Source organism: Phalangium opilio, unplaced genomic scaffold, assembly GCF_054372755.1.
Source record: "Phalangium opilio isolate 3A_F unplaced genomic scaffold, DU_Popi_V2 ptg000390l_1, whole genome shotgun sequence".
NCBI lineage: Eukaryota > Metazoa > Arthropoda > Arachnida > Opiliones > Phalangiidae > Phalangium > Phalangium opilio.
The window spans coordinates 3,916,268-3,928,115 of NW_028324234.1; the positions used below are offsets into that span (position 1 = coordinate 3,916,268).

At 40.3% G+C, this 11,848-nt stretch overlaps 1 protein-coding gene across 1 annotated transcript; it reads left to right on the forward strand.

The window, feature by feature from the left end:
* Positions 1 to 589: 589 nt before the first annotated feature.
* LOC149596258 (ATP-binding cassette sub-family C member 1-like) lies at positions 590 to 10,660 on the forward strand. The gene is made up of 10 exons (XM_089861418.1): positions 590 to 698; positions 787 to 1,157; positions 2,391 to 2,558; positions 3,365 to 3,540; positions 4,047 to 4,152; positions 4,261 to 4,785; positions 6,685 to 6,884; positions 7,844 to 7,970; positions 9,173 to 9,942; positions 10,012 to 10,660. Exons 1-10 carry the CDS (start codon positions 590 to 592, stop codon positions 10,121 to 10,123), a joined length of 2,664 nt encoding a protein of 887 aa, XP_089717544.1. The 3' UTR covers positions 10,124 to 10,660.
* The last annotated feature ends 1,188 nt before the right edge of the window (positions 10,661 to 11,848 follow it).

Below are 11,848 nucleotides of genomic sequence, written 5' to 3' on the forward strand. Positions count from 1 at the left end.
AATCGCAAACTTGTTGAGTCGTGGAGAAACCAAATATTACGTGCAGCATATGGCTAGCGACGCCCAATTTGGTATGTCAATTAATTAGCGCCTCGCAAAAACGAAGTGGATAACTTTAAGCTCAAAATTAATTGTGGTTAGAAGGTAGTGGCGCGAACTTGAGTGTGGAGAAAGACAAAATTGAATGAACTTCCTCGGAACTTAACCCACCATTCCGGTATAAACAGAAAATATTCTACAATTATAATCAGGCTTATTCCCATTTTGACCCGCTTTATACCGCAATAATTAATTTTTGAAGGAAACCTCGCAAACCAGGGATAAGGGAGGTGAGGTGGATTGGAAATAATGATGGGTGACCTGCGCCATCGTAACTCTCCCAGTGTACCTGGCGCACGCCTCTACCTTTAGTAGGCAATTGCTAAGTGCTTCCGCGTAGCGCCATTGTGTTTGTATGAAAACTCGCTTCTATATTTAAGGTAAAAGGACCATCCATTACAATTTCGTCCGGTACGACCCTACCTAACCAGTGAGGATGCTGGGAGGACTACGGTGCCGTAGGTGGGGGTACAGAGGCAATGCTTTACGTATGGGGGTTTCCAATCCATTCCTCTCCCCTTCAAGCGCAAACTCTCAACTACCTCCTTATTTGGAAAATAAGCCAATCAATCTTTCGTTCTTAAAGTCGCTTTTAGATTGTTTTCAGAATTCAGATATATTTTGAACCCACAAATGGTCATTTTTGACGAATGTTAACAATAAATTTTATTTCCAAGAAAATTTCAGCAATTGAGATCCAGAAGGGAACGTTTCATTGGAATCTGGAAGACCCGGCATCGGCGTCTCTTAGGGACATCAATTTGAAAGTGTCCCGCGGCTCGTTGGTGGCCGTGGTGGGTCCGGTGGGTTGTGGCAAGTCTTCCCTCTTGTCCGCTCTGGTTTCCGAGATGCTGAAGGTGGAGGGGGAGGTGAGAGTGGCCGGGAGAGTGGGATACGTCACTCAACAACCCTGGATACAAAACACCTCACTCAGACAAAATATTCTCTTCGTCGACGACATGGACCAAGAAAAATACAACAGCGTCATACGGGCTTGCGCCCTAAAACCGGATCTCGACCAGTTACCCGCTGACGACGAAACGGAGATCGGAGAAAGAGTACGCTTTATCACAAGGAGATTGTCTTCCTCTTTAAGTGTCCATAATTAGGTCTTTGGTGGAATGTCTCCTGCCTTTACGTTAGTGCCTAAACCTAGATTCCCACTCGACCGAAAAAAACCGGCGGAAATCACACAGCCAACGGTAGAAATTTTAACTTACGCCTGCGTCCGGCGGAAGACCGTTCACACTACGAACACAACATGTCTTTCAAACTCTGAATTGGTATCTTTGTCCCCTTGTCGCTTAGATCGTACAAGAAGGGATATTTTCTAACCTTCTCAGTAAAGTCTTCCTTCTTAATATCTTATCTCTTTTTACTTCCGTCAGTTGAATTTTTTTATCTTGGTGGCATGTTTCCGATAAGCCTTGGTCAACCATAAAAAAATGGCGACTATAAATCGATCTCGAGTGTGGGTGCGCTCTTGAAATTTATGACGTTGTCAGTGGGATAATTTCATTGTCTGAGACGCTGGCGTAACGCCGAAGACGACCGAATAAAATGAAAACAATTTACGCCCGACCGGACGGAAATTCCGTGGGGCTCGGCGTAAAGATTTTTCGGTCGAACCCCTTTCTGCCGGGTTTCCGTCGTTTTTTCCGTCGAGTGGGAATCTAGCTTAAGAGAAATCAGGCGCGAAAAATACAATCTGAGAGATTTTAATTTCCCTAATGGCGCCGCCAAGCCACGAACAGATTAAGGGTGGCCAGTCTGACTATCTTGGGTGGAATTTTGAGTATAAATCTCTCTTTCCAGAGTGGGGTATGTCTCACGCTATCTCAAATCTGCGTTTTTCACACGGCTTGCGCGGTACCTTTTCATTCCTTACGCGACTAATGATTTTACGTTTCAAAAAAAAATTGTTATGATCAATGGCTTCTAAAAGACGTTTGAAAATAAGGATAAAACGTACGCGATTCATTGGAAGCAACGCCATAGTAGTGTTTCCATTCAGTGCAGCTTAACATGATTGCGCTATCAAGTCCTTAGATACGATAATAATCATGAAAGGTGTCGCGATCTCGCTTACTTAACTTAGAACAGTGGATGTTATCGTGAACATTCCCGATGTGCTCCTTCCATATAAGGTATCTTTCACCGGATGCTCTGGAAATAGACTGAATTTTATAATGAGTTTTACTCGAAAAACATGGCGTAGCGACGTTTTATTCATATTTCCATATATGGCTGCTTTAGTTAGTAGTTTGACGTTTACTAATTCTACATGGTAGGGTATCAACTTGAGTGGCGGTCAGAAGCAAAGGGTCAACGTGGCCAGAGCCATTTATCGCGATGACGATGTTTATCTCTTCGATGACCCCTTGGGCGCGGTTGACTCGCACGTGGCTAAACATCTCTTCAACGAAGTCATCGGACCAAAGGGATTTCTACGAAATAAAGTAAATAACGCAACACCTATATTTGCTCTGAAAGCGCTAACAGATCATTATTGAGGTTTCAACATGTCGCTTCATTTAAATCCCAATAGTAGTTTGGTAGCTCCTTGCTCTCTTGACAATAGCAACTCAATTACTATTACAATTTGATCGCACAATTTTCGAGAATCATAGCCCATTTACGCACACTTTTTATGACCCATTTGCGCACAGTTTTTACATCAAAAATTTAGTTCACCATTTTTTACCATGACCCATTTCCGCACAGTTTGCCATAAAACATTTTTATTTTCTTGTTGATTAGGTTAGGTTCGGTTAGGGTTAGGTTTGGTTAGGTTCGGTTAGGGTTAGGTTTGGTTAGGTTCGGATAGGGTTAGGTTTGGTTCGATTAGGGTTAGGTTAGTTTGGGTAAGTCTATGCTACAATAGAGGCTTGCTATTAAACTTGTGATATGACCATTGCAATATCGATATAGAAAAGTGTATTGATAGACATACGAATTAAATAGAAGTGTTTTTGTTAAAAAATAAAAGTAAAAGTAGACCTAATTCCGTTTGTAAAAACTGCATTAAAAATATCTCTATGGCTAAATAGCATCGAAAAAGTCATCATCATAAAAAATCAAAATTTGGCTATACTCGGTCCAATGGGCCAGCAGCATAATTTTCGGGGTTTTAAAATGTAATCAACAGTTTTATTTGCAAACTGTGTGGAGATGAGTTGTGAAAAATTGTGCGGGAAATGGCTTAGGTTCTTAAGGTGTGAAAAATCGAACTATGTGGAAACGGGCGACTACCAATTTGTTACAGACGAGAATTTTGGTGACGCACAACTTGAGCTTCATCCGAGAAGTTGACGAAATCTTCTTCATGAACAACGGACAAATCATCGAGAGGGGAAACTATGACGAAATCATGAGTCGTCAGGGAATGGCCAGAGATTATTTCGCGCAACACATGAGCGACGAGAATAAAGAAGAACCGTCGTGAGTAAATTTAGACTTATATCTACACTTTCTGCAGCCAGTACATAAAGCGTAAAAACTGTTATAGAAATTAGCCATGTTTTCATGGTTAACTTTTCAAAATAACAGAGCGAGTTTCTTAGTGGAAAACCTCAATGTGAGGCGTGTACTCTCTATAGAGATAGCTCTTATTTAAAATTTTCTGAATTGATGCTTTCAAGTTTAACCATGGAGGCTGTATTGTAAGAAGAGCAGTAAGTTCTAGCCACGTGGCTTGACCGACTAGGTAGGAGTATCACAGGGTCAGGACCACATAATTTCAAATTGGAGATGCTATACAAGGTTACGGACCCCTTTTTGGAAAGTGGCTCTGGCAATGCTACGGAGCACGACCACCGACAGGGAATTGACCTTGAATTGCCTCTAAGATTGTGATCGGCTAAAAACTGGCTCGCTTACTGATCCTGTTGCTCCATGGTTGAACACGCTAGTCTAATTTATAAATTTTAGTTATGCCATTTTTTTAGTACGTTAACTATCAAAGGTGAGAAATTTCCTCTTGCATCACATGGGAACGTCTCGGATGAAGATGAGGCGAAACTCGTGATTAAAGAGACGCTCAAAGAAGGAAACGTATGTGCTCTTCAATATACGACGAGAGTTTGGACTTTTCTTGGCTTATTGAGAACTAAAACTCTCAACACACATTTATATCGTGATAATGTTTTTGCGCATTTTCAGATATCCTTATCGCAATACAAACAATATTTTAAAGCGTTTGGTATAACATGGTGTGCGATCCTGCAAGTAATAGTCATCAGTGTTGTAGTCCATAATTTCGCGTCAGTGTACTGGCAGTCTTTGTGGTGCGCGGACTCCAAGGAAGATTATAAAGCAAACCCACAATTAAAGGCAACCCGTATAGCGATCTCTGTCTTTCTTGGTGTAACCCAAGCCTTTTCAACATTTCTGCACGTACTCGTCATCATCTTTGGCTGTCTACGAGCGGCAAAATATCTACATGGCAAAATGCTCGACAGCGTATCTCGTTCACCCATGTCTTTCTTCGACACGACCCCCGTTGGAAGGATACTCAATCGTTTCTCCCAAGATATCGACGCCCTCGACCAACAGTTACATGGAATCTTAAAACTAAGCACTTGGGGCTTGATATTTTTAGTTGTTTATCCGTTAGGAATTGCAATATTTTTACCATTATTCATAATTCCCTGCATTGTAGTTGTCGTTGGATACCTTTTACTTCAGGTAGGAGCTTTATTTCAGGCTCCGTAAGTAGTTATTAAGTGTCACTCTTAATTGTTAATTATCGTGTTGAAACACGCAATTCGTATCGGGTCAGGGATAGCCATTTTTCAACTTTAATTATTGATTGCCGGTCAAACTTCTTCAAATGCAGGCCCCTAGAGGTCCTATAATACCTAAGAACATTAAACTCAGATGGACTAGAATGATTGGCTAAAACGCCTATCTTCAAACTTCAGCGCGTATCGTCGCCCTTAGCGGAAGAGTCCCGAAACTTTCCAAAGCATTGATCATGTGACCTTTATTATGTCGCCTGCTCTGTTGAATTTTTATGATTGTACGGTCTAGGTACGGTTAGGTTTTTCCGAGGGGGAAGACACTTGAGAACTCAGGTGTACAATATGACTTGAACTCAATGCACTGTCAAAGCTGAACTTTTGAGTTCCGAAGGATTTGAACTCAATGCACTGTCAAAGCTGAACTCTTTTGAACTCAGGTGTACACAGAGATCTAGAGCGTCTACCCCCTCGGGTTTTTACTCTCTGTTTTTAAGCCTTTTATGTTCGTTTTCGTATAAGTAATTTAAAGGATTAGTTTGGGTATTTCAGATGCCAAGCAAAAGGTGCGCTTTCGGAGTTTGTAAAAATGATCAACGTTAGGCATTAATTTCTACAAAATACCAAACCCCAAATATCAACTTTCTAAAATTGAACCTAGCATAGACTTTCGAGCTTCAACGGGCCTAATGTCGTCTGCTATTTCACGCGCCTGTTTGTTTGATTAGAAATAGTTTCAATATTGGTCGCGGCGTGGCGCTAGAGAGACGCTTCCCACAAGGAACCACCCACCCTATCTCCATTCCAGTCCATCTCTGTTTAATGGTCTTAGATAATACTTATAAAATCCTGTAATTTTTAAAATGTCCTATAAAAGAATATATTTTTGCAAAAACGTCCTATAAAGTCCTATCAAGAAGCGATATCTAGTTTACTAGGGAGAAGGTATAAGGTGCCTAAGTATTCGCGCGCCATAGTCCCAATCCCCCTTTCAAAATACAGGGGGGACGTAAAAGGAGGCCTGGTATTTCGCCTCTCCTCAGTCGGAAAATACGTAACTTTCGTTATTCGCGTCGAGCTGATGTGAGTTTTCAAGAACCAATGAGATGCTGTTTGTAATTTAGAGGCCAGGATTAACCCCGGACCTACGTTTGGACTAGAGATAAAGCTAGAAATGTAGAGAATTTAGACCTTCTCTCTAGTAAACTAGATATCGCTTCTTGGTCCAATATTTTTAAGTATTTTATCGATATAAACCCACCGAACCAGTAAACCTGAATTTTTGTGCCTTAATCCGTACTATTTCAGTATAAATTTCAAACGTTTACTTTGCATGTAAGCGCTGAAAGCTTTTGATTTAGCTGCTGTTGCCAGATTGGATGTAAAATTGGGGTAGTTATTATGTAGGTTGCCATTATTACATTATTTGCTATTTTCAAGTTGAAATAAAAGTTTTATTTCGCTTAATGCATCTTTAAAAAGAACGAAATTAATATTTAAGTGTCCTATATAATCCTATAATTCTGAAAAAAAGTCCTATAAAATCCTATATTTTTATTAAAAAAATACCTATAATTCCTATAAATATTTTCAAAATTCGGCTGGGGCCCCGCAAATGAGACTATTGAAAAAGAGATAACATTAATCATTTTTAGTCAGCTTTATTAAGCGACGGGAAAATGGCCTTGGCGCCACGACTGTACTAATTGAAATTTTGAACCGCTCAAAGTGTTCTGCACTGATATGATTTATTGCAATAGTGTAGAAATCGCGCACGTCTTACCAGCGGCATGCTTGCGCAAACTCCCAACTTTTCAAACGGAAGATTTTCCTATATCTTTGGCAGCGTTTCTTGATGTCGAGCAATCGTCAATTCAAACGGATAACAAGCTTGAGAAATTCATTCTTGTTTTCGCACGTGGGTGGATCTGTGGCTGGCAGCACTGTCATCAGAGCATGTGACGCCGAGGAGAACTTTGAAGGACACTTCCTCAAATTGATCGACGAATGCACTTCCGCTAACTACATGATGAACATGGCGCAAAGGTAATATTGCGAGTGATCGGACGTTTTTATAAAAAGTGTACGGGATTTCGAAATCCAATTTGATTTCAAAATTCTATAATATCCAAATGATTTCGTCGAATTTTGACGTTTTTCTCGTGATTGCGTCGGATTTTGACGTTTTACTCGTGATTGCGTCGAATTTTGCTATTTTTTCCCGTGATTTCGACGGATTTTGCGATATTTCCCTTGATTTCGTTGGATTTTGAGGTATAGACCAATTCGAAAATTACATTCAGAGAATCATTCTTCCAGCCCTGGCAAGTCGCCATTCTGAATAATTTCGCTCACGCCAGGAGACATCGCTAGAGGCATGACCGGCTTTGCTAGCCTCTCACATGCAGGGCCGAAAATAAAAAAAATTTCTTATAGGACGTGAGTCCAGTGACCCCCTGTTTAACTGGAACATTTATAGGACATCGTACATTGGCGTGTGCAAAAATAGTGTCGCTTCTCCATGTGCAGTGAAGCTATAAAAACTTCGGAAAATTTATTGGTCAAACTGTCCAGTGACCCCCTTAGCTTTTTAAAAATTATGGAACATTTTCAAGTTTTATTGGACAATGTCCAGTGTTCTGTGCTTATTCCGGCCCTGCTCACATGCAGTGAGCTTGGGCTGCCTCTAGTGGTGGGGAAATTATTCAGATTGGCGGCTTACCCATGGAAATTTCTTTCTCTTCATATTCGAATTGGTCTATTTCCCTTGATTTCCACGGATTTTGAGATTTTACTCGTGATTTCGTCGAATTTTGTGATTTTTTTTTATTTTGGATTTCTCGAAATTGGTTATGGATTTCGCGATTTTTTTTGACTGATTTTGTGATTTCGTTATTGATTTCGGGTTTAATTTTAAGCTTTGGGTTGAAAGAGCTGTTTATGCAAAGCAATGCGAGAATTCCAAGTCGCTACTCATTTCTCAATAAAATTCAATTTATTTCCAGATGGTTGACAGTACGCTACAATATCTTGGGCAATTTCTTGATGTTTTGTACCGCAATTTTCGTAATTTTGAGCAAAGGGACTCTGTCAGCTGATTTTGTAGGATTGGTCTTAGCTAATGCCGATCGGGTAAGCGCCGTCAATGAAAATCTTTTCCATAAGCAAACATGTCTTCTGGTTTTTCGATTAACTCTTGATACTAGCTTGATAGTGAAACGTCGCTGAAGCTGGACATCTATTTACTAAAATAACAAGGAGCGTATCGAAATGGAATTGTATGCGAGGGTTTGAATTGGAGGTTGATATAGCGAAGAGAAACAAAATATCAGTGTATCTAGTTTAGCGACGATATCAGTTTAGATTTGGTTAGTTACACCTAATATTACCGTTCTTGTGTTTTTTTTCTCGTAAAGAATAGAAGATGGTTAAAGGGAGGGTGAAGTAGAAAATCAAGTGATTTTTCATCTGTTCTTCTGCTAATTATAAGACCAGTCAGCATAGTGAAACATTCAGTTAATACTTCCGAATGATTTTAAAATTCAAATTAGGTTCATATGTAAGGATAATTTTAAATAAGGACCTCCGACCAATCACGTAACGCCCTGCCTTCTTGTTAACAAAATTCTCGTAGCATTCTCAATTGTCTCGCGCCACGATTGTCACGTCGCGCGCAGATTTTATCAAATCTCAGGATATATTTCATTCGACACGGAACGTGCCACGAGAATTTTGTTAATAAAAAGGCGGGGCGTTACGCGATTGGTCAGAGGTTCTTATTTTAAATTATCCATAAAATTTGAATTTAATTTGAATTTTAAAATCATTCGGAAGTGTTTCCTGAATGTTTTACAATGCAGACTGGTCTTGTAATTAGAAGAAGAATCGATAAAAATCATTTGATTTTGTACTTCAAACTCCCTTTAAGCGCCATTCTGCTACGTGTCCAAGAAAACATTTACTTGTCATTTTATGACGTGTGATTGACAACCATTTTTACTTGTCCAGGAGACAATGACGTCATGTAATGGTATTATAAACTCACGTGTAATACTTGCGGGAAGGGGTTTAAGAAATTTGGGAAACGGGTATGACCTGGCACCCTATCCCCTACTTGTTTCGACAGTTTTTGTTTTAATATATATAATTTTGGTGATAAACCATTAGTTCTTATATTCAAGTCGTTATCAAGGTCTTATGTATGAAAGATATTATATTCTTCAATAAGATTTTCCACTGTGTGTTTAAAAGTAACTGCGCATACTTTTCTGTCACGTGGAACAATTATTTATTTTCTACAAATAAATTACTAATTTTATATATCGATCTCACAGCTTCTACAGGTGATCAAAGGGTTTATCGCTGGCATAACGGGTTTGGAATCAAATGTCGTCTCCGTTGAAAGAGTTGACGAATACTGTCGTTTGGAATCCGAGGCCGAGTGGGAGAAACCAGAATCTCAACCACCAGCTGACTGGCCTCAACGAGGACAAATCATATTCCAGGACTACAGCACTAGGTATCGAGAAGAATTGGATTTGGTCTTGAAGGACATAGATGTGAGGATCGAAGCCGGAGAGAAAGTGGGCGTGGTGGGGCGGACAGGCGCGGGAAAGTCGTCGCTGACGCTGGCACTTTTCCGTCTCATCGAGGGGGTGTGTGGTCAGATCATCATAGACGGAGTGAAAGTGAAGGAATTGGGCTTGTCTGATTTGAGATCACGGCTGACCATCATCCCCCAAGAGCCCGTCCTCTTCTCGGGCACGCTCAGACTCAACCTGGATCCTTTTGGACAAAAAGATGACCAGCGACTGTGGGCTGACCTGGAACACTCGCACCTGAAGCCCTTTGTGGCGTCACTCGAGCAGGGACTGGATCACCCAGTGACCGAAGGGGGGCAGAATCTGAGCGTTGGTCAGCGTCAGTTGGTCTGCTTGACTCGTGCCTTGTTGAGGAACACCAAAATTCTGATCTTGGACGAAGCGACGGCGTCTGTTGACATGGACACGGACGATCTCATTCAAGAAACCATCAAGAAGGAATTCGCCAACTCTACCATCATCACCATCGCACACAGAATAAACACGATCTTGGACTACGACAAGTTAGTTTACCTACCTATAAAACCGGCTTGAAAAGATTCGCTAATTTGTTGTCATTTAACTCTTCATAGGGTGATGGTTATTGATCAGGGCCGAATTACGGAATTCGACTCTCCACATGCGCTCTTGGAGAATGAGCGATCAATGTTCTACGATTTGGCCAAAGATGCCAATATACTCTAGATCACCTTTTTTTTAAACTTAATGTTTTATAAACTACTAGTCTCTTATTCTATATTATTATTACCAGAAGTAGGATAAGGGACTAGAAGTAAAGAGCACTTGCATTGGTAATAGATCCTGGCACTACCACTGGTGAACAAATTTGAGGATTTTATGCCGCCTCCATCGCACCTACACTAGAGAGAAAAAAATTGGTCGAGTTCCAAAATCATTTTCCTACCCCCTTCCCCTCAACCTAAAGTCGCGGAACACAGACGCGGGTGCTTGAATCTAGTTCGGCCGTCTACCGCCGCGAGCGTCTCACGTTTTTGGAGGGAAAATTCAAAAACCGCTACCAGAGGGACAGCCGTTGGTGTTTTATCAAGAATATTCACTTTCGCTAACTTGCCAAGTGAAGAATTTGGTTACCGCGATACTTCTAGTCCCTTATCCTACTTTGTTATTATTAAACACTCCATAAAGTTCCATGTTAATTAAAAGGAATCGTTTTAAATATTATGAAAGACTCACTTTGTTTTTCTTACTTTCTTTTGGGGGTGGGGGTTACAAGTTTGCTCTCAGCTGAACAGATGTCTAAGCGAAATGGATTGTGGAACGTAAGAGATGGGAGTTCATAACACGTCAGTATTTATACATATCCACGGATTATCTATCCTTGTAAGACGACCACTCAGATCCCATGTTATTTGACACTTTCCACTCAGTTTGACCCCAATTTAGGGCAGATTAATCAAAACACCATTTATATATGTGGATTTCAGTCCAATAAACCGCTGCCTACGTTAATCAAGGCCTGTGCGCGGTAATTTCTAAGGGGGTGACTTTTAAGAAACGGGGCTTCTTATTTTCTCTCTATTTTAGCGTGAGGTGGCATTACGAGCTGGACCGAAGTAAGGGAACATTTATAAGTTTGAAAATAATAGGGAAATAATTTTGAATGGGGCACCCATAAATATAATAAATCCTAAAACTAGCTGATTTTAATTTTTCAATGATAAAAGTATTTAAAATGAAAGAAACCATAAAAATTCCAATTTTATTATCTTTATAACGAATTCTCAAAACATAAAAATGCGATTCTATTTTGTTTATTTCTAAAAATTATCATATTGGGATTTAAATTTATAGCTTACTTATTAATTATCAAGCCGATATTTGCTGCCGCTCTACCAAGGCCCTCTCTCTCAAAGTTCTGAAAAAATTCCTTTTGAAACACGCGCAAAGATGAACATTTCAAATTCCTAAAGTCCCGCTCGCAGGCAGTAGCGTCGCTAGGGTTTGAAATTGGGGGGGGGGGGGCTAAATCTGGGCAAACTATTTTAAAGTTATTATAAGAACTTAATATAAACAAGATGGCCCAAGGGCTGGGACTTAATAGTATGCCACATCGTTATCTATTTAATTAGCACATAAATAAAAAAAATTCAAAGACCCTAACCAAAAAATCAGAAGTGTCGGACCCCACAGTGGTAGCGTGTCTTACTGCTGCGCCAGCCAGCCGGGTTCAATTCCCGGGTGCGGTGTGAAAATTTTTTTAGTTAAAATAAAATCTCTAACTGAGCTCAGCTACCACTATTGGTTCCATTTAAGCTAAAATCTGACGATAACGAAAGCGAAAACCCCGGCCAGTACTACTACGGCTCGGATCAAACTTCAAACTAAGAGCCTATCGTATACTACGATGTGGCTAAAAATTCCATAATGGGTTCTTTGGAAAATGTGTAG